At 38.9% G+C, this 21,871-nt stretch overlaps 2 protein-coding genes across 2 annotated transcripts; one reads left to right on the forward strand and one right to left on the reverse strand.

Annotated features, from left to right (window-relative positions):
- Window positions 1–1,167: 1,167 nt before the first annotated feature.
- LOC107608972 (putative pre-mRNA-splicing factor ATP-dependent RNA helicase DEAH2) lies at window positions 1,168–5,802 on the forward strand. The gene is made up of 7 exons (XM_016310778.3): window positions 1,168–1,906; window positions 2,420–2,622; window positions 2,753–3,837; window positions 4,246–4,371; window positions 4,461–4,699; window positions 4,827–4,945; window positions 5,279–5,802. Exons 1-7 carry the CDS (start codon window positions 1,628–1,630, stop codon window positions 5,403–5,405), a joined length of 2,178 nt encoding a protein of 725 aa, XP_016166264.1. The 5' UTR covers window positions 1,168–1,627; the 3' UTR covers window positions 5,406–5,802.
- A 3,890-nt stretch (window positions 5,803–9,692) lies between these two features.
- Window positions 9,693–10,625, reverse strand: LOC148550899 (uncharacterized). Its single transcript, XM_088494659.1, has 3 exons — window positions 10,528–10,625; window positions 10,095–10,290; window positions 9,693–10,019 (listed from the first exon to the last, which is right to left on the reverse strand). The coding sequence occupies exons 1-3, from the start codon at window positions 10,623–10,625 to the stop codon at window positions 9,693–9,695; spliced, it is 621 nt and encodes a 206-aa protein (XP_088350785.1).
- Between the last annotated feature and the right edge of the window lie 11,246 nt (window positions 10,626–21,871).

The raw sequence follows: 21,871 nt of genomic DNA on the forward strand, positions 1-21,871 counted from the left end.
GTGAACATATATATATTATGGAATCAATAAGCAAACTGAAAGCCGGATGATATATATTATTCCATTCCTTAATTTATGACTCTATCCAGAATTAATGGCATGCAGCATTAGTATCAATAACATTGTGATTTATAGTGGATTTTGATGATTGATGATAAGTTTGGATGTTGGCATTTTATGTTTGGTTGTCTTATTTTGTTATTTGACTTTTGAGTTTGTACTTGAATAAGATCATAACATTCTGGTTTATGTAGTATTTTAATTTGGATAATATTTTAAGGTTTATATTAGACTATAATTATGTTTTAATGTGTTTATTTATATTTTATTTATTATTTTATTATAAAACGGTTTTTCAGTTCAACCACAGTTGAATCGGTTGAACCTATGAACCAGTGAACCAATAGCTAGAACGGTTCGATGACCGGTTCGGTTTTCAGAACCTTGGTGAGGACTGAAGACTGAAGGCTAGGGTTGGTTTCTGGATCAAAACGCAGCATTTTTGACAAAATTTAAAAAACCGGCCGGTCACGATTCGACCGACCAGTTCCTGCCGGTTCGACGGTTCAATTTTAGTTCTTAAATTTGACGATTTTACCTTCTGTCCGAACCGTATTTGTTAACGGTTTCCGGTTCGACCGACCAGTTCGAACCGATTTTCAGAACATTAGTCATAATATTAAAGTGTTGCAACTAATATCATATAAGTCAAATTAATAAAGTGATGTAACTAAAATGATTTAAGTCAAAATATCCAAGTTATTTAAGTTATTAATGGATCTTATTTAATGTAAATTATAAATCAAATAAAAATATTAATTTAATAGTCTTTTAAATAACAAAATAAAAATATCCTGAATGTCATTGTTACCTACTCTACGGTCTAAATATATAAATCAATTTAACAATCTTCTAAATAAATTTTACGTAAATCTAACTAAACAATAAAATAATTCCTACTCGATGAAAAAAAGATAAAAATACCAACTTCAAAACTCAATGGTCTGTGTGTGTCCCGTCTCATTTAATCGGTTAATGTCTCCCAAATGCACTATGACAATCTACCATAATGCTTTTTTTTTTTTTTTTTTTTGGACGTGACCATAATGCTTTTAAGAGTTGAAGAAAAATGCTCAAAAATAGAGGGCTTGCTTGGATTCATCAAGCCCATGATTCCATAACCCATTACATCAAAATCTAAACAACCTCGAAGTTTAATGACCGAAAAAGAACCCTCGAAGTTTCGATTCAGATTGATGGGTTTATTCTTGACCCAAAAAAAAAGAGTGATAGGTTTATTGTTTATACATCAATTGCTGTGATTTCTAATTTTAATTTTTTTTTTCTTTTTTTCCGCTCACTTTCCCCATAACAGAAACAAAATAAAAAAGAACAACAACCTTGAAAACCCTAACTCTTTTCCCTGCACCGAAGAGGGGGCAAAAAGCCAAGAACACTCCAGTAGAGGGCTCTCTAGCAGGGTATCCCGTTTCAAGAGCCTTCGATTCGGCTCCCAAATCAACCATTTTCACTACTTACTACTATTGTTGTTATTATTATTATTCCGTAACTCGCGATAGCTGCTGAAGAGATTATACACCTTGTTTTTTAGAGGATTAGGGTTTTGATGGGTACGGAGAGGAAGAGGAAGGTGAGCCTGTTCGACGTGGTTGATGACGGTGCCGTTAAGATGGCGAAGCCGAACGGCGGCGCCGCCAACGCCGTCGGAGGAAACAGCCTCATAAACCGGTGGAATGGGAGGGCTTATTCGCAGAGGTACTATGAGATCTTGGAGAAGAGGAAGACGCTTCCAGTATGGCACCAGAAGGAGGAATTCCTGCAGGCGTTGAAGAATAATCAGACACTCATCCTCGTTGGTGAAACTGGCAGTGGTAAAACCACCCAGGTTAGTTGCTTTCTCATGATTTTCAATGTTTACGTATATAATATATGTTGTAGTTGAGGAAATAAAAGCAAAATGATTGGTTAAGCATATAATTTAGTAATTAATAATTAGTACTTAACATTAAAATCCTGTTTGAGCGCCTTGTATAATATTTAAGCATTACTGTGTAGACATTACGAACTTAAATCTTAGGGGGCAAAACTAAGCTAGGATTTAAGAGGCATTAGGATTTTTGAAGATTGCATCTATGACACGTTTGGAAGTATTGCTTCTTTGACAGACGGTGACTATTTGGAAGCATTGGTGATTCCTAGGTTACTATTAGACTATTAGCAATTACAGGCGCTATATGGAGCTATTGTTTAGCGAGTGATATGCTATGAAATTTGAAAAATATAACTGAACAAAATTTGACAAGGTGCAATTACTAAAAAGCATTATTACACTACTTGTTGGCGTGAGTTTTTCCTTTTTATTTTATTTTATTTTATTTTGTTTTGTTTTGGCTTGCAGATCCCCCAGTTTGTTTTGGAGGCTGTTGATATAGAAAGCCCTGATAAACGCAGAAAGATGATGGTTGCATGCACACAGCCACGTAGGGTGGCTGCAATGTCTGTCTCCCGGCGTGTGGCGGAAGAGATGGATGTGAATATTGGAGAAGAGGTTGGTTACAGCATCAGATTCGAAGATTGCAGTAGCGCAAGAACCGTTTTGAAGTATGTTCTATTTATATCTAGGAAATTATTGTTCTTCTACTTCATATGAATATAAAGTTTTTTTTAATCATGCTGCTATTTTTGTTACTCGTGTAGTCTAAATGTTTATGCCTTTTTGTTACCCTTACAGGTATCTCACAGATGGTATGCTTCTGAGGGAGGCAATGGCTGATCCACTTTTGGAACGATATAAAGTAATTGTTCTTGATGAAGCACACGAAAGAACTTTGGCCACAGATGTGCTATTTGGCCTTCTAAAGGAAGTGCTTAAAAATAGACCTGACTTGAAGTTGGTCGTGATGAGTGCGACTCTTGAAGCTGAAAAGTTTCAGGGATATTTTAATGGCGCTCCACTTATGAAAGTTCCTGGAAGGTTACATCCAGTGGAGATTTTCTATACCCAGGAACCTGAAAGGGACTACTTGGAGGCTGCTATTAGGACGGTGGTGCAGATACACATGTGTGAACCTCCTGGAGATATACTTGTCTTCCTTACCGGTGAGGAAGAAATAGAGGATGCATGCCGCAAAATTACGAAAGAAGTTTCAAATATGGGAGATCAGGTAGGCCCTGTGAAAGTGGTTCCACTGTATTCTACTCTTCCGCCAGCAATGCAGCAGAAGATTTTTGAGCCAGCTCCTCCTCCAGTAAATGAGGGTGGACCCCCTGGAAGGAAGATTGTGGTGTCAACAAACATAGCTGAAACATCACTAACAATAGATGGTATAGTCTATGTCATTGACCCTGGCTTTGCTAAGCAGAAGGTTTATAACCCTCGCATCCGTGTTGAGTCTCTCTTGGTATCTCCAATATCAAAGGCTAGTGCACACCAGAGGTCTGGGCGTGCTGGAAGAACTCAACCAGGGAAATGTTTTAGACTTTATACTGAGAAAAGTTTCCATAATGATCTTCAGCCACAAACGTATCCTGAAATTTTGAGATCGAATCTTGCCAACACAGTTCTCACCTTGAAGAAACTTGGCATAGATGATTTAGTGCATTTTGATTTCATGGACCCTCCTGCCCCAGAGACCTTAATGCGGGCATTGGAAGTGTTAAATTACTTGGGTGCACTGGATGATGATGGTAACTTAACAAAGCTGGGTGAGATTATGAGTGAATTTCCTTTGGACCCACAGATGTCAAAGATGCTCGTTGTCAGTCCAGAATTCAACTGTTCAAATGAGATACTTTCAGTTTCTGCCATGCTATCAGGTATTGTTTTTATATTAACATATACTTCTAATTTCATGTCTGTCCAGAGTCTCCCGCATAATGTTAAAGGGAATGTATCTGCGTTGGGCTCCATTATGAAATGGACGCCCAGCATTCATGCACAGTGATAATATTGTGCATATGATGGGGATGTTTGACTGCTTACGTGTGTGCTTGGTTTGCACATGAAAGCTGTCGGTAGTGTGTCCTGTTAGGTAGCCATCAGCAACTGTCTTCTCTGGGTTCCATGCCCCCGGTTGGCATGCTCCATAGGATTCTAAGTAAGTGCTGATGCAGATAGTTGCAGTTTCTCAGTATTCTCTCATGAAGAAAATCGTGTGGTCTCGCCTCTATGCATCTGCTGACCTTCCGTGGGCCTCCTCTGTGATAATCAATTTCTTTCTTTAGTACCCAATTGCTTTGTCCGGCCTAGAGAGGCACAGAAAGCTGCTGATGAAGCGAAAGCTAGATTTGGGCACATTGATGGAGATCATCTCACGCTATTGAATGTATATCATGCCTACAAACAAAACAGTAAGTGCTATATGTGCTAGCTTTCTGTTTCGTTTTCAATTTCTTGCTTGTTACATGCTCTGACGGGGTATCCGAAATTGGCTTTTCAGATGAGGATCCTTCATGGTGCTATGATAATTTCGTTAATCATAGGGCACTGAAAGCAGCCGACAACGTTAGACAACAGCTAGTCCGTATCATGGCCAGGTTTAACCTGAAGTTATGCAGCACTGATTTCAATAGTCGGGACTACTACGTCAACATCAGAAAGGCTATGCTGGCGGGATATTTTATGCAGGTAGCTCATCTGGAGCGAACTGGACACTACTTGACTGTGAAAGACAACCAGGTTTGGAAAGACGACCTGCTATTTTTCCATTTACTTTTTTCTTTCACCGTCATAAATTTTGTATCTTCAAAATAGCTAGAAGTACCTTGGTGGATTGTACTCATTACATAACTTGTTCTTGTTGTAGGTGGTTCACTTGCACCCATCAAATTGTCTGGATCACAAACCTGAATGGGTCATCTATAATGAGTTTGTTCTTACAAGTCGGAATTTTATTAGAACTGTTACAGACATACGTGGTGAATGGTAAGAATTTTCCTGTTTCTGAATTCTATTCTTGTACTGCCATTTCATCTTTTATTTTTGGGAGAGAGAGAGGAGGGGGGGACGGGTGTTATCTTAGGATAAAAATCCTAATTTGCAGAATAGTTTTTCTATAAATTACATGAACTAACATTCTTTCATAAGTCAGAATTTCAAGGTTTTGAATTATGAAGCTGACAAAGATAGTTGCAGTTTGTTTTTCTGAATCGGAACTAAGAATTTGGTTTGTCCTGTATGGTGTTTTGACCTTCCAGTCAGACTATGTTTGATGTCATTGACATGTACTTAACCCGACGATCGATTGCTATCTGACAGGTTAGTTGATGTAGCTCCACATTATTATGATTTGTCAAATTTTCCTCAATGCGAAGCGAAGCGTGTTCTTGAGAGGCTTTACAAGAAACGAGAGAAAGAAAGAGATGAAGCCAGGAGTAGGAAATGAAGTCCTATCCCATCCACACCATTTTAACCTTGGATTTGGATTTTTCGTCTCCTTCATTTTGACATAAATTTCATTGTGCAAAAGTTGGCTAATACTACCGAGGAATGAAATTATTGTCATTATCGCATTCACGAGTTGAGAAGTTGAAGAATTGCCCAAGTTCCTTGTATTATTTATTTGCTAGAGTAGTAATATGTATTCGTGGTGTTTGTTTTATTTACCCTGTGGAGTATTTTGAAATTTGCAATTTTTGTTCTTTTTGGATGTTACATTCCGATAAAGGTCTGAATTCGGATGCGATGCCAATACCCTGCATAATGGTACTCATATTATAGTAAGTACAGAAAAAGCAAGTAGATCCAAAGGTACCATTTCAAATGGCCATGTTTTATTTGAATGTTCCCTTGTAGCACGTAGGTTAGTTCTTTCGTCTTATCAGGTTTTGATATTCCGATTGTTGAGCCACCTAAAATGCCTTTGGTACTAGAACCAAAAGTGAGTCGTGTCAGCTTAAGTTATCTTTAACTTTACCAGTAGTTTCATAAATTATAAATTGAGCTTGTAAGATGAGCATGAGTTAAAAACATTAGTTCATGTTTCCTGTTGAATGTTATGGTGCTTTCAAGATGTCCGGAATTTAGCGGTCCGAGAATGTTTTAGATAAAAAAATTTGCTAAGATAGCTATTATACCTCTAATAATCGAGCTAATTTATTTGAGCTACTTTTTTAAACTAAATTTAACTTAAGAACATAAATCCGTGGATCTAGTTTAACCAGTCTAATTTGATAAGTACAATAAGAGGATTAACTGAAAATTTGCATTTAGTAAATTATTTGAAGAACAGATATTGCCAATGATACAAAGAAAAGGGAAATGAATTGGAAAAACATTTTGTACAAAAATCAAAACAGAAAGTTTTAATTGACCCGAGGATATTACCATTGTTCATTTGGTTTCCAGAGCTTTGGTTGTCGCCTACATAGTTGCAGTCATGTTTTCCAAGGAAGCCATAAAGTCTACAGGGTTAGGATTATTCCCTGTCGCTTCAAGAATAGCATTTCCTATTCTGTCTCTACCTTGCCCGCGACCGCGTCCGCGAGTCGACATCTGGTCCCTATACACACCAAACAAGTGATATCAAGTTGATCAGTCTCAATATCGCAAATCTAGTGCTTTAAGCCCCAAATGCATGCTCATGAACGTTTATGCCACATATATCAGTTAGATATTCTAATAGCACATAGACACATATACAGAGAATGCACAGAAGCATAGTCAATCCGTCCCTCAGGCTCTACAGGAACAAACAGCTCTGATACCATAATGTAACACCCTACCACACAGTTTTACGCTTAAGCCGTAAAACAGAGGTGGTGTGGTATTACGAGCTCTAAAACAAAATATATACACAATAGTATCTGAAAGAGTAATATACGAGGAGCCTTGAAAAACGGGTAAAACAAAATCGCAAAATAAAAAGCGCAACGCTCAGGAAACGAGATTACTTGCGTGCTAAGCAACCTAAAGATCATAGGTGTAATTAAACAAAGAGAGAGAATAAAGAATCAAGGATACAGAATAACTAGCTCCTAACTCAGCCTGCGAAGCCAAGGCTGGCCAAAGAATATTTACATACGTGTATACACATCCCAAAATACCCAAAATACCCAAAATACAAAGATAAAACCTTAACTCTCCTTAAACCTCTAAGAGGGGCAAAATAAACAAGTTTCTTGGAGAGAAAGCTAAGTACATATATACATAAACTGAATAACAAAAGAACCCAGGAACTACTCCGCTTCAGAAGTCCAGACGCCTAGCGAGGTGCCTTTCGACCTGCATCTGCAAACAACAACACAGTATGGAATGAGAACCGGAGGTTCTCAGCATGGTAAAGGTGCCACGCACATAATATATAAGGTCCAGGGAATGCCAGAGGCAATCTTAGAATGCCGACGCTCAGATTATAAGACATAAGTTACTAAACAGAAACCACAAAGGGGTAGGTGTTCTAAGGAATTCCAAACTCAACTTAAACCTAACTTTAACATTAAACCTATCCACCTTTCCTCCGCTTCTCCATCACCAATGATTTAGCAGAGACAAACAAACAAACAATTTCAAGAACAAGTAGAAGGCAGGTAGTGCAAGTAGCAAATATAACAATTAGCATAATATATATTCAGTTAGGCATTCCCAAGTATGCATAGAAAACAAACAAACAAAATGCACATGATGTATGAGTGTCCAATGGCTGATGAGGCTCATCTGTCGGTTATCAAGCTAACCCGATAAGTCCGAAACCCTTGGACTGTCCCTCGTCGCGCATCCCCATGAGTCTATACATAGCTTTTTGTCATTTCATTCATAATTCATACATTCATTCATTCATTCATATATAACTTACTCAATGGGGGATATCCATTTCCGAAAATTTATACGTGTTCGGTCACCCTTACGACGTAGGGTCAACAGAGTATCAAGTCTCAACCTAGAACACGTGGTGGCAAGCCACGGTTCTGTACCCAGAAAAACTCGTATCTCAGATAACATTAAATTCATAAGCCATATAAATATTCATAATCATTCACATTCATCATATAATCGTTCATTATAGCCATGGCATCATAACTTCTTTCAGCCTTCACATCATTCTCTTATAATTCATCACGTTTGCCCCTTTTCTTCATCCCCAAGTTACCTCAATTTCCTAGCTTCAACTAACTACTAGGCTTAGTATTATATTTTATAACTAAAAGGATGATAATAGAGGTTTAGGAGTCTGAAATTTGATTTAAAAACACAAAATCCAGTTTTGCAGAAAACAGGGGCCACGCGTACGCGTTTGTATGCATTTAGGCCAAGACGCGTACGCATCCCCGGATTACGCGTACGCATATGCGCATGGTCGCGTATGAGAAACTTGCGTACTCATAATCCTCAAGTCACGCGCACGCATCGGCCACACGTACGTGTGGGCGTGCAAATTTAGCCCATTACGCGTGCACATAGGTCCGAAAGCCAAGTTATGGGTCGCTGAAGTTCGGCCAAAAACCAAACTTCACAAAAACTTCAAAATCTCGTTTTCTTTTTAAAACTCATTCCAACCCAACTCATCCTACCTATAATCATCAAAATAACATACCTTTAACAATATCACAACAATCTTTACAATCCTACCATTTCTCAACTCAACAACATCTCACTTCAACCTTTCAATACAATAGAATATCATTTCACTTATTCAACATACATATACATACACATACATAACATCATCAATTCATCATTCTTGGTTCATTCAACAAGCACCCCAATTCATGTCACAATTCTTACTAAAATCACTAACCATTAAGTACATTCATACGTTCCAACCTAACATATGGTCATCTAGTCTAAATTTTCACAGAACATTACATATTAAATATGTGAAACCTAAACCATACCTTGGCCGATTTTCACGTATTAACCAAGGCAACTCACTTAGGCAAAAAGGGCAAGGCTTTAATCACCAAAATTTAACTCTAACACCCACCAAGCTCTCAAATCAAGCTTCCAATGATTCCAAGGTCTCCATATCATGCATTCATACACCTAACACATATATATACATACATATACCCAAAAACTCAATATCCAACATAATCAAAACAAGAAATAGCTAGGATTTATAGTCCTTACCATGTCCATGGACTAAATGAACTAAATCCGACAAGCTCCATAAGCTAATTTGAACCTAGAGAACCAAAATTGACAAAATCTCAACATAGAGGCTCAAAATTTTCGAAAATTAAAGGGGTAGAGAAACTGAGGTGAGATTAAAGCTTAACTATAAATTGATCCGATAGAATCGTAGAGCTTGACGCGCTGGACGTGTGGCCGCAAACGGTGCGGCAATCGGAGCTCGCAGCTGAGAGTTATGGTGGTTAGAAATTGGAACAAGGGTTTAGAACCCTTTTCTTCCCCTCCTTGTGTTTCAGTGTGCTTTTTGCTAAATTGGGGAGGAAGATGAGCTTTAGCTCATTTAAGTGATGGGTCCAGTTTAGCCCACGGATCCGGTTTGGATCTGGTTCAATCGGTTTTATCTATTCGGTCCAATCTTGGGCCAAATTCTTCGAAATTAGTGTCAAAATTCTCGTTTTAAAGAGCTTTATCCTATTTCAATATAATATTTTCATTTTTAATTTTCCTTATTAAAATTTAATTTATTGACCAATTATTTACTAATTTAGTGGGGTTTATATCCTACACACCTAATTAAGAATTTTGCCCTCAAAATTCAGATTCAATTACCTGAAAAGAGGTGTAGGTAGTCCTTCTGCATATCTGACTCGAGCTCCCAAGTCTGCTCTTCAATACCAGCCCAACTCCAAGCTACTTTCACTAATGATACTTTCTTTCCGCGCAAACGCTTAATGCTGGTATCATCAATCCTAACTGGAGTTACTGGAAGCGTCAGATCTTCCCTTACTTGAATTGATTCTGGTTTTAGGACATGACTTGCGTCAGGAGTATACTTCCGAAGCTGCGACACGTGAAATACGTCATGCAGGTTTGAAAGATGCGGCGGTAAAGCGATCATATAAGCCACTGGTCCAATTCTCTTCAGGATCTTAAACGGTCCAATGTAACGGGGATTCAGTTTCTTTGTCCTAATAGCTCTTCCCACTCTGGTGGTTGGAGTAACCTTCAGAAACACATGCTCTCCTTCCTCAAAATCCAAAGGATTCCGCCTCTGATCAGCATAACTCTTTTTATGGCTTTGAGCTATAAGCATTCGGTTACGGATCTTCTTTATCTGTTCTGTGGTCTCAGCTATCATCTCAGGCCCTAACAAGCTCCTTTCTCCAGCTTCATACCAACATAGCGGAGATTGACATTTCCTACCTTACAAAGCCTCATACGAAGCCATTCCGATAGTCGCATGGTAGCTGTTGTTATAAGCAAACTCCACTAGGGGCATATACCGATCCCAGTTCGCCGGCTGGTCCAAAACACAAGCTCTCAACATATCCTCCAAAGTCTGGATTGTTTTTTTTGACTGACCATCCGTCTGAGGGTGATATGCAGTGCTTAGGCTCAATTGAGTGCCAAATGCTCATTGAAAGGCTTCCCAGAACCTTGATGTGAATCGAGGATCCCTGTCGGATATAATGGTGGAAGGTACACCGTGTAATCTCACAATTTTCTTAATGTATAGTCGCGCTGACTCCTCCATCGTGCAACTTATCCGAATGGAGAGAAAGTGAGCCGATTTGATTAGTCAGTCCACAACCACCCAAATGGCGTCATAACCCATCCGAGTCTTAACTAAGCCCGGTACGAAATCCATTGCAATACTCTCCCACTTCCATTGTGGAATCTCCAAAGGCTGAAGGGTTCCTGATGGTCTCTGGTGCTCAATCTTAACTTTCTGGCAAGTTAAACACTTGGAAATGTGCAACGCCACATCATTTTTCATTCCAGGCCACCAGAACATCGTCTTTAGATATTGATACATCTTGGTGCTTCCCGGATGGATTGAGAATCCGGTCTTATGAGCTTCCTTCAGGATGCTTTGTCGTAAATCTTCGACATCTGGCACAATAATCTGGTCCTTGAACCTCCAAAAACCATCCTTGTATTTTGACACTCTCCACTGTTTGCCTTGCTCAATCTCCAGCAAAATCTTATACAATTCTTTGTCATTCTGATGAGCCTTTAGGAGTTCAGCTTTGAAATCACTTGAAATAGGTAGTTGACTTAAGCACAGAGTCACAAACTCTTCTCTAACTCCCAGTTTCAAACCTTGGAAAGCTCTTAATAACTCTTCCTCTCGCAACATCATCCAAGCAGCACAAAGAGACTTCTGGCTCAAGGCGTCTACTATAACATTCTCCTTTCCAGGGTGGTAGTTTAACTCAAAGTCATAGTCTTTCAGAAGCCCCATCCATCTTCTTTGACACATATTCAACTCTTTCTGCTCAAAGAGGTATTTCAAACTCTTGTGGTCTGAGTAAACTTAGAACTTAATGCCATAGAGATAATGCCTCCAGATCTTCAGAGCAAACACAACAGCAGCAAGTTCTAAGTCGTGAGTTGGGTAGTTCATCTCATGTAGCCTTAACTACCGTGAGGCATATGTCATAACTTTATGGTGCTGCATCAGCATGCACCCCAGACCCTTCAGTGATGCATCGCAGTACACTTCAAACGATTCACTCGGCTAAAGCAAAACTAGCACAGGTGCAGTGGTCAACCTCTGTTTCAATGCCAGAAAACTTTCTTCACACTCAGGAGTCCAAACGAAAGGCATATCTTTCCTAGTCAGCTTGGTTAAAGGTAAGGCGAGCTGTGAAAATCCCTTAATGAATCTCCGATAATAACCTGCCAAACCTAGGAAACTCCTGATCTCCGTCACTAAAGTTGGTCGCTCCCAATTCATCACTGCTTCAACCTTAGCAGGATCTACTGCTATTCCCTGCTTGCTCACCACGTGGCCAAGAAACTTCACCTCTCTCTTTCAAAATTCACACTTAGATAGCTTAGCATACAGTTTCCTATCTTTCAAGATTCGCAGCACAGTCCGTAAGTGATCCGCATGATCATCTTCTGTCTTGGAGTAAATAAGAATGTCATCGATGAATACGACAACAAACTTATCTATATACGGATGGAAAATTCTATTCATGTAATCCATGAATATTGCCGGAGCATTAGTCAACCCGAAAGACATCACTGTGTACTCATAATAACCATAACGCGTCCTAAAAGCAGTTTTGGGAATATCCTCATCTCTAACCCTTATCTGGTGGTATTCTGATCGCAAATCAATCTTAGAAAACACACCGGCTCCTTGTAACTGGTCCATTAGGTCGTCAATTCTTGGTAACCCGATATTTATTCTTCACAGTAATCTTATTTAGCTGCCGATAATCAACACACAAGCGTATACTTCCATTTTTCTTCTTTACCAGTAGCACTGGCGCTCCTCACGAAGAAACAAGCGGCCGAATAAAGTGTTTACCCAATAAATCTTCTAGCTGAGCCTTCAGCTCGGCCATTTCTAGAGGTGACATCCTATAAGGAGCACTCGAGATTAGACCGGCTCCAGGCACCAACTCAATAGCGAATTCAACCTCTCGGTTAGGTGGAAATTCGTCAATATCGTCTGAAAATACCTCTGAGAACTCACACACAACCGGAATTTGCTCCAAGGTTTGGTCATCACCCAAAACACCCGCAGTTAATAGCATAATGCCCCAACATTCAGTCCTAGAATAATTTATCATCATAGAGTTCAAATAATAGTGATTCACCACGACAGGCGCTTCTGACCCTTCCGGCATAAAGCATACCATTTTCTCAGAACAATCAAGCAAGACATGGTTCTTGGACAACCAATCTAGTCCCAAGATGAGATCAAGACCAGTCATCAGTAGACAAATCAGGTCATGCACAAATTCACGTTGTTGTACTCAAAACGGAACTTGTAGACATCTTAACCTAGTCACCATAGCTTCATGGGTAGCATTATACACCTTTAAATCATACCCCCAGGACTACTATTTTCAACCCTAACTCATTAGCCTTCTCAAATGGAATAAATGAATGTGTTGTCCAAGAATCAAATAAGGCATTTAAAACTTTACCGGCCATCTCACAGTTACCTCTAATCAGTGTCTCTGATCCCTCAGCACCTACTGCAGAAGTGGTATGCACTCCCCGGGCTACTGCACTCTACCAGTCTCATACTTCTTCTTCTCTGGGCAATTATTGGCCAAGTACCCGTGCTGTCCACAGAAATAGCATACTCCGGTTCCAAACCTGCACGGAACTCCTGGATGATACTTCCCACATCTCTGACAGCTCAAATTCTGTTGTGGCTGCTTTCTATACCTTCTTCCCTGATTAGCATTAGCATTCAGCCTTCTGAAGTTGCCCTGCCCCTGATTGTTTTGAGGGACAAAGCTGCCACGCTTGAACTGTCTGTCCCTTGGTGCAAAATTCCTCCCTGAAGTCCTCTAGAAAGGCACCCTCATGCTTCCCTTCTCTGCTGCCACCTTCCTTACACACTCCTGAGCCACACTACTCTTATTCACGAGTTCAGAAAACACCCTGATCTCCATAGGTGCAACGAAACTCAGAATATTGCTCCGAAGGCTTCCCTCATACTTGATACATTTCCATTAAGCAAAATCCTCAGGAGCTCCCTGACAAATCCGGGAAAAGTGGCACAACTCCTCAAACCTGCTAGTATACTCAGTAATAGTCATCTGGCCTTGTTTCAGCCGAAGCAGTTCAAGTTCTTTACCATTCCTGACTGAACTGGGAAAGTATTTCTTATAGAACTCTGTTTAGAATAGTTTCCAAGAAATCACAACACCATCTGGCTGCACGATTTGCCGTGTTCCCTGCCACCAGTGCTGGGCCTCGCCTTGTAGCTGATAGGTTTCAAACTCAACCCGCTTCTCTTCAGGAACCTTTGAGCCTGTAGTGCTTGCTCTATAGCCTAAATCCAATTGTTCGAATCGGTAGGGTTTGAGATTCCCCTGAAGGTCGGAGGATGAACCTTCAGGAAAGAGGAAAGCATCATCGGGCCCTCATCACCATTATTGCCATTATTCTCATTGTTCATTTGGTTTCCTAGAGCTTTGGCTGTCGCCTGCATAGTCGCAGCCATGTTTCCTAGGGCAGCCATAAAGTCTACAGGGTTAGGATTATTCCCTGTCGCTTCAGGAATAGCATTTCCTATTCTGCCGCTACCTCGCCCGCGACTGCGTCTGCGAGTCGACATCTAGTCCCTATACACACCAAACAAGTGATATCAAGTTGATAAGTCTCAATAGCGCAAGTCTAGTGCTTTAAGACCCAAATGCATGCTCATGAACGTTTATGCCACATATATCAGTTAGATATCCTAATTGCACATAGACACATATACAGAGAATGCACAGAAGCATAGTCAATCCGTCTCTCAGGCTCTACAAGAACGAATAGCTCTGATACCATAATGTAACACCCTACCGCACAAAGTTTTACGCTTGAGCCGTAAAACAGAGGTGGTGTGGTATTACGAGCTCTAAAACAAAATATATACACAATAGTATCTGAAAGAGAGTAATATACGAGGAGCCTTGAAAAACGGGTAAAACAAAATCACAAAATAAAAAGCGCAACGCTCAGGAAACGAGATTACTTGCGTGCTAAGCAACCTAAAGATCATAGGTGTAATTAAACAAAGAGAGAGAATAAAGAATCAAGGATACAGAATAACTAGCTCCTAACTCAGCCTGCGAAGCCAAGGTTGGCCAAAGAATATTTACATACGTGTATACTGATAAACCACTATTTTATGGTTTATCTTGTGCTCAATTGAGTGGATTTCATCAACTTTTTACCCACTTATTCATATTATTTGCATGGTTTTACGTTTGCCTTCCTAATTATGTGCTTTGATTGAAAACATGCTTCTTTGATCTTATATTTGCTTATTATTAATCCTCTCTTATTACCATTAGATGCCTTGATATGTGTGTTAAGTGTTTTCAGATATTATAAGGCAGGAATGGCTTGGAGGATGGGAAGAAAGCATGCAAAAGTGGAAGGAATGCAAGAAGTTGGAGAAATTGCTAAGCTGTCCAGCCTGACCTCTCTGTACTCAAACAGCTATAACTTTAGCTACAGAGGTCCAAACGATGCGGTTCCAGTTGCGTTGGAAAGCTAACGTTCGAGACTTCGATTTGATATATAATATGCTATAGTTCCCCTAACGCTAGGCGACGCGACCGCGTGATCCATGCGGCCACGTTGCAGTGACAAAAAACCAGCGTGGCAAAATTCGAAACCAACAAATTCTGGACTATTTATGACCCTGTTTGCGGCCCAGAAAACACAGATTAGAGGCTATAAAGTGGGGGATTGCATCCATTCATGAGGAGGCTCTCATAATTCATAATTTTAGGAGTAGATGTAGATTTTAGAGAGAGAGGTTCTCTCCTCTCTCTTAGGATTAGGATTTAGGATTTCTCTTAGTTTTAGGAGTGACTCTCAATCCCAGGTTTAATATTCCTTTTACGTTATATTCCTCTTTTTACTTTCAGATGCTTCAATGCTTGTATTAGATATGTTGCCCAATTGGCTTATGAACTTTTCATGTTAAGATCTGCATATTTTATTTAATATTATTTGAGGTATTTCAGATTTAAGATTGCTTTGCTTTATTTATATTAATACTTTTAATTTAATTTAGATATTTTTCTCCCTTTTGGCTTTGGTCAAGTGATTGGTAGTACTTGAGTTATCAAACTCAGCAAGTGATTGAAATTGGCAGATTTTGCTTTAGCTAGGATTGCTCTAACACTAGTCTCTCCACAGGAGTTGACTAGGACTTGAGAATCAAGCTAATCAGTCCACTTAACCTTCCTTTGTTTAATAAAGGCTGACCAAGTGGGATTAAAACCCAATTTTCTTCACACTTGATAAGGATAACTAGGATAGGAATTCCAATTATTATACCTTACCAAGAGATTTTATTTTATTATTATTACTTTATTTTATTTGTCATATAACATATTCCCACCTTACTTCCTAAACCCCAATTTACAAACTCATAACCAATAATAAAAACATACCTCCCTGCAATTCCTTGAGAAGACGACCCGAGGTTTAAATACTCGGTTATCAATTTTAAAGGGGTTTGTTACTTGTGGCAACCAAAAACGTTTGTACGAAGGGATTTCTGTCGGTTTAGAGACTATATCTACAACGCGACTGTTTTTATGACATTCTTTACTGGCAAAAATTCCAACGTCAAAATGGCGCCGTTGCCGGGGAACTGCAAACGTGTGCCTTATTATTGGTTATTGTAAATATTTTTTTATTTTTGCTTGTTTATTTGTTTTTATTTTTGTTTTTATTTTTTGCTTTTCCATAAATTAAGAGGTTATTTGTTTTTATTTAGTTATTAAAAAAAAATTTTTTCAAAAATTTGTTCTTAGCGTTCATCTTGATCTTCAAGTTGTTCTTCGCGTTCATCTTGACCTTCAAGCTGCTCTTAGTTGTTTTCTTCGTTTTGATCTAAAAATTTGAAATTTGGTGTCATTTTATTGTTTTTCTCTTTCCTCATTAAATTCAAAAATATTTTTAATTAATTTTTTCGAAAAAAAATTCAGATTTTTATTTTTAAAATTTTTATCTTATCTTATCTTATTTCAAAAATCAAATTTCAAAAATTTAAAATTCAAATTTCAAATTTCAAATTTCAAAAATTTAAATTTTGAATTTGAAAATTAAATTTTCAAATTCAAAATTTAAATAACCTTTTAATTTAAATTTATTTTTATTTTTAATTTTAATTTTTATTTTGCTACTATGAACTCTCACCCCTTTGGCTATGAGTCTGGTTACAATAATGTTGCAGGAAGAAGAAATTACAATGAGAACAGGCATCAAGGTTGGAACAATCAAAGATGGGAGGAGCCACAAGGATTTAATCAACCCTCATGGCAACAACCACCTCCAATGGACTATCAACAACCACCATCATATGCCTATGAACCTCCTCAACACAACTTGGGACCGCCATACTCACAAGCCTCTTTCCACCATTCACCTCCATATGACCCTAACCTACATCCACCATACCAACCACCTTATGAACCAAATGAACCATACATAGATCCACCCCAAACCTCCATGGAGAGAGCACTTACCGATCTAAACTCTACTATACGAGCTCTCGCCGCCCAAATCAGACTACCAAATACCTTTAACAATCAACCCTCAAGCTCTAGTGCACTTCCTTTTCAATCACAGAATGATCTCTCCATTCCACCACCACCTCAATATCTGCCATCTCCATATCCATCAATCCAAGAGCACTATGATCCTACCTATGATAACCGAGTGCATCAAGAGACAAAGGATCGTTTCAAGGAAACAGTGGATCGATTTCAGGCAACCACTCAACAACTGGAGCAAGCATTAATTCAATGGGCTTCTAGGCGCTCAAATATACAAGGATCAGCCACAGCTCCATGTGGACAGTCTAGTAAAGAGCGTAGCATAAAGGAGATACCAGAAACCCCAGTGGACAAGACAGAGCATGAATTCATACTAGAACAAGTAGAAGAAGTTGTCATCGTTCAAGAAGAAGAGTTGGTTGAAGACTTATGAGATGCAGAACCTCCATGGGAAAGTCCAGTCATAGAACCCCCTTCCAAGACATTTGAAATTGATGCTGAGAAGGGTGTACAACCTCCAAGGCATATCACAGTTGAAGACTTGGAAGAGGTTGATCAAGAGATGGAGATTCAAGAAGAGGAAGCACAACCTCCCATGCCCTTGGAAAGCAATGAAGAGAAGATTGAATTGGAAGAAAGCTACCAAGAGGAAGAGGTTGAAATTGAAGAAGCTTGCAAAGAGGTGGTAGTTATCAGAAAAGAGCACAAGGGAGTGGAGCTTGCAATTTCATTAAAAATACCTCCCCCTAAGTTGCCATCATCCTTCACAACATTCAAGTGGGTAAAATTCATATCCCATAGCTTTCTAATCCCACTTGAATATGGGCTACTGGAGACGGATGGTCAACTTAGAGCTCTTTGTGGCATTAAGAGTAAGAGAAAAATGGCCAGTGGTAAGAATTGTCCTACAAGGTTCATTATGGTTGAAAGCTTTAAGTTTAAATTAAACGCAGAGGTTGGTATAGAGCTCAATTGAATGGGTCTAGGAAGTTGTTTGGACACTTTAGTGAGAATTCAGATTGTTTGCTACCCGGAAGGAATCATGATGATCAACACAAAGACGGGTGCAAAAGCAAGGTTTGGGACCCCGGAATTCATTCCAGCAATCAACACTCTTGGGGTCTTGTCACTTGCTTTAACTTACTTGAAGGCTTTCTGCGCCTAGTTTGGGACCCCGGAGGTTACTGGAGATACTAACATTGGTGGAGATTCCTGGATGAATACAAGCATAAGCCACCATAACAGGGAGCTCACTAAATGTCCAACTTAAGGACAATAACTAAAAGTGCTAGGTGGGAGACAACCCACCATGATATGATCGTTCATTTTTTATTTTTATTTAGTTTTATTTGTTTTTGAGTTTTATTTTATTTTATTGAACCTGGAGTTTTGCATCACATTCATATTAACACTGCATTCTGCATATTTTTTTTCAGATTATCAAAAAAAAAAAAGAGCGAGCACGCGACGCGATCGCATTAGCGACGCGTCCGCGTCGCAAGGAGAGGGGAGAAAAATAAAAACGAACAGAGAGTTTCGCAGGAGCAGCGCTGGAGGCGAGCCAATGGCACAAATCACCCCACGCGACCGAGTCGCCGACGCGTCCGCGTCCCATGGGAACTTTGGCCTCCCACGCGACCGCGTCACCCACGCGGCCGCGTGACCTGAAAATCGACGTCAAAAGGGTGCATGGCCGAAAGTTATGCTGAAGTTGGGCTGGACTCGTGCTGGAAGCCCAAGCCCTCCCACGCGAACGCGTGCCCCACGCGTCCGCGTCATATTGAAGATAAGGCCATCCACGCGATCGCGTCACCCACGCGATTGCGTCACCCAGATTTTTGGCAAAAGAATTTTGAACAGAGAGTTGCGCGACCGCGAGGTTGCACTTGCGCCAATCACACAAATCAGGTCACGCGATCGCGTGACCCACGCGTCCGCGTCATAAGCGGTGCACAGAATATCCAGATCAGCCAAATTTCTTATCTTTTCTTCTCTAATCCTTATTTTTCCTATCTTTTCTTATTTCTTTCTTCTTCCTTTCTTATTTTCTTTCACCTCCATTTTATTTTACTTAATTTATTTACATATATTCATTCGTTGAATTTAAATTTGTGCATATTTTTATTTTCTTTTCTGAATTTTTTATTTTTCTATTGGTGTTAAAAAATTTTTTTTTTTCAACTGTTGCATCTTTTCTTGAATTTATTTTGGTAACTTGTTTTACACTGTGGGATGATATTAATTATCTGCCAATGCCAATCTTTTATGATACTTGCACTCCATTTGCATTGACATGAGCTTGTATTGATACTTCCATTACCCACACTCATCCCCTATACAAATTTTATACCACTGGCATGCCATGTACTTCTATTATTTTCTCACTTGCATGTTGTAGCTACCATGTAATTGAGACCCTTATTATCTGGCATTAACACCCATATTTTATTTATTTTCTATCTTTATTTTTGGGTTACTTTTTTTTTCCCTCTTCTTTCAGGATGGCCACCACAAAGGGAGAGGAAAAGCTTCTTAATGGGAGAGACAAACAAGTTCCTACGCACATTCCTTGATGAGAGGAGCATCAGTTGGAGCAACCCGTCCACCTGCACATCTCAGCATGCACCGAGGACGGTGCAATCTTTAAGTGTGGAGAGGTCGATACCGATCTCCATGGGTTAGTACTTTCCTGTTTCAAACACCAATATTTTATTTTCTTTGTTAATTGTTACATTTGCATATCTAATTGCATGTTTATTTGATTTTATGCATTTAGTTACTACTTGGTTGAAGTAATATTTTTTTTTCAAGAAATTTTTATAATATTTCACTAATTTAAATTGAAAAAAAAAAATTTGTGTTAAAACTTGTTTGAAGTTGTATTTGGAACATGGTTTTTGAGTCAAAGAACACACAACCTGTGAGATTTGAGCTTATTTATATGGTTACATTATTTAACCATAAATATTTTATTCCTGTGTGTTCCCTTCTCTATGATTGTAATCTTTACTTTGTTCCATTCTATATGTCCAATATTTAGTGTATTTACATGCTTGCATATGATTGAGGCCATTGCTTGATTTTAGCTCACTTATCCCAAAAATTAGCCTACCTTTTACATCACCCTTGTTAGCCCCCTTGAGCTTTTAAATTCCTCTTGTTCTATAACCACATTACTAACCTTAAGCAGAAAAATAAATTAATTATCCCAAATTGAATCTTTGGTTAGCTTAAGTTAGAGATTGTGCATCAATTAAGTGTGGGGAAACTGTGGAAACATGGGTTAATAAGGGAATGTATCATGTTTTTAATTTATTTAAATATTGGAAATTTGGGAACCTACTCATGAAAAACCAAAATAGAAAAATCCATGTGCATTGATAAGTTATGTTTATTTCCCTACAAAAAAAAGAAGAGAAAAAGAGAAAAAGAGAAAAAGAGAAAAAGAAAAAAATATATATAAATAAATAAATAAATAAAGGGGACAAATTTACCCCAATGCTAAGTTAATGAAAATATCAATGCACATGTGACAAAAGTAAAGAAATATAAAAAATTTGGTACATGAGTATGGGAATTATACAAAAGTGGGAATTTTGGGTAGCTAGGCATGAATTAGAATTATATGGAGTATATGTATGTTAGGTGAAAGTTTAGGCTAATTAAAGATTCAATTCATACCTCACTTAACCATATATATATATCCTCACCTTTACCTTAGCCCCATTACAACCTTGAAAAGACCTCATGATGTTTGCATTGGTACATTAAATAATGTTGATTGGTTAGATGAAGAACAAAATTTAGGAAGCATGACTAGAGAAGAGTAGAGTGATTAACCCTATACACTTGAGAGATTAGAGTGCATATACACTTCCTGTAAGGGTTCAGTGCTTAATTCTATGTCCCCTGCTTTCATGAGCTGTCTTCTTACAAGTTTACTTGCTTTTTATTGTATGATTTGAATTAGTGGAAATTGGTTTGTATTTGTCTTGAAGAACTTATTTACTCTTAACCAAGTAAGTAAAAACATTCTTGCATGTAGTTGCATTCATAGGTTGCATTTCATGCATTCTACCATTCCTCTTCATCTTTATAGCTTCTCTTGAGTTTAGCATGAGGACATGCTAGTGTTTAAGTGTGGGGAGGTTGATAAACCACTATTTTATGGTTTATCTTGTGCTCAATTGAGTGGATTTCATCAACTCTTTACCCACTTATTCATATTATTTGCATGGTTTTACATTTGCCTTCCTAATTATGTGCTTTGATTGAAAACATGCTTCTTTGATCTTATATTTGCTTATTATTAATCCTCTCTTATTACCATTAGATGCCTTGATATGTGTGTTAAGTGTTTTCAGATATTATAAGGCAGGAATGGCTTGGAGGATGGGAAGAAAGCATGCAAAAGTGGAAGGAATGCAAGAAGTTGGAGAAATTGCTAAGCTGTCCAGCCTGACCTCTCTGCACTCAAACGGCTATAACTTTAGCTACAGAGGTCCAAACGACGCAGTTTCAGTTGCGTTGGAAAGCTAACGTCCGGGGCTTCGATTTGATATATAATATGCTATAGTTCCTCTGATGCTAGGCGACGCGACCGCGTGATCCATGCGGCCGTGTCGCAGTGACGAAAAACCAGCGTGGCAAAATTCGAAACCAGCGAATTCTGGACTATTTATGACCCAGTTTGCGGCCCAGAAAACACAGATTAGAGGCTATAAAGTGGAAGATTGCATCC

The sequence above is a fragment of the Arachis ipaensis genome, chromosome B7, assembly GCF_059453495.1.
Source record: "Arachis ipaensis isolate K30076 ecotype BB chromosome B7, ASM5945349v1, whole genome shotgun sequence".
Lineage (NCBI taxonomy): Eukaryota > Viridiplantae > Streptophyta > Magnoliopsida > Fabales > Fabaceae > Arachis > Arachis ipaensis.

What these genes read in the sequence shown, in the direction of transcription:
- LOC148550899 (XM_088494659.1), bottom strand. Translation starts at nt 10,625, where the DNA reads ATGGAGGAGTCAGCGCGACTATACATTAAGAAAATTGTGAGATTACAC. An exon ending in GATCCTCGATTCACATCAAG is followed by an intron (nt 10,291 to 10,527) that starts GTTCTGGGAAGC and finishes TTTGTAAGGTAG; the next exon opens with GAAATGTCAATCTCCGCTAT. An exon ending in GAGAGCATGTGTTTCTGAAG is followed by an intron (nt 10,020 to 10,094) that starts GTTACTCCAACC and finishes GGACCGTTTAAG; the next exon opens with ATCCTGAAGAGAATTGGACC.
- LOC107608972 (XM_016310778.3), top strand. Translation starts at nt 1,628, where the DNA reads ATGGGTACGGAGAGGAAGAGGAAGGTGAGCCTGTTCGACGTGGTTGAT. An exon ending in GCAGTGGTAAAACCACCCAG is followed by an intron (nt 1,907 to 2,419) that starts GTTAGTTGCTTT and finishes TTTGGCTTGCAG; the next exon opens with ATCCCCCAGTTTGTTTTGGA. An exon ending in AGTTTCTGCCATGCTATCAG is followed by an intron (nt 3,838 to 4,245) that starts GTATTGTTTTTA and finishes TTCTTTCTTTAG; the next exon opens with TACCCAATTGCTTTGTCCGG.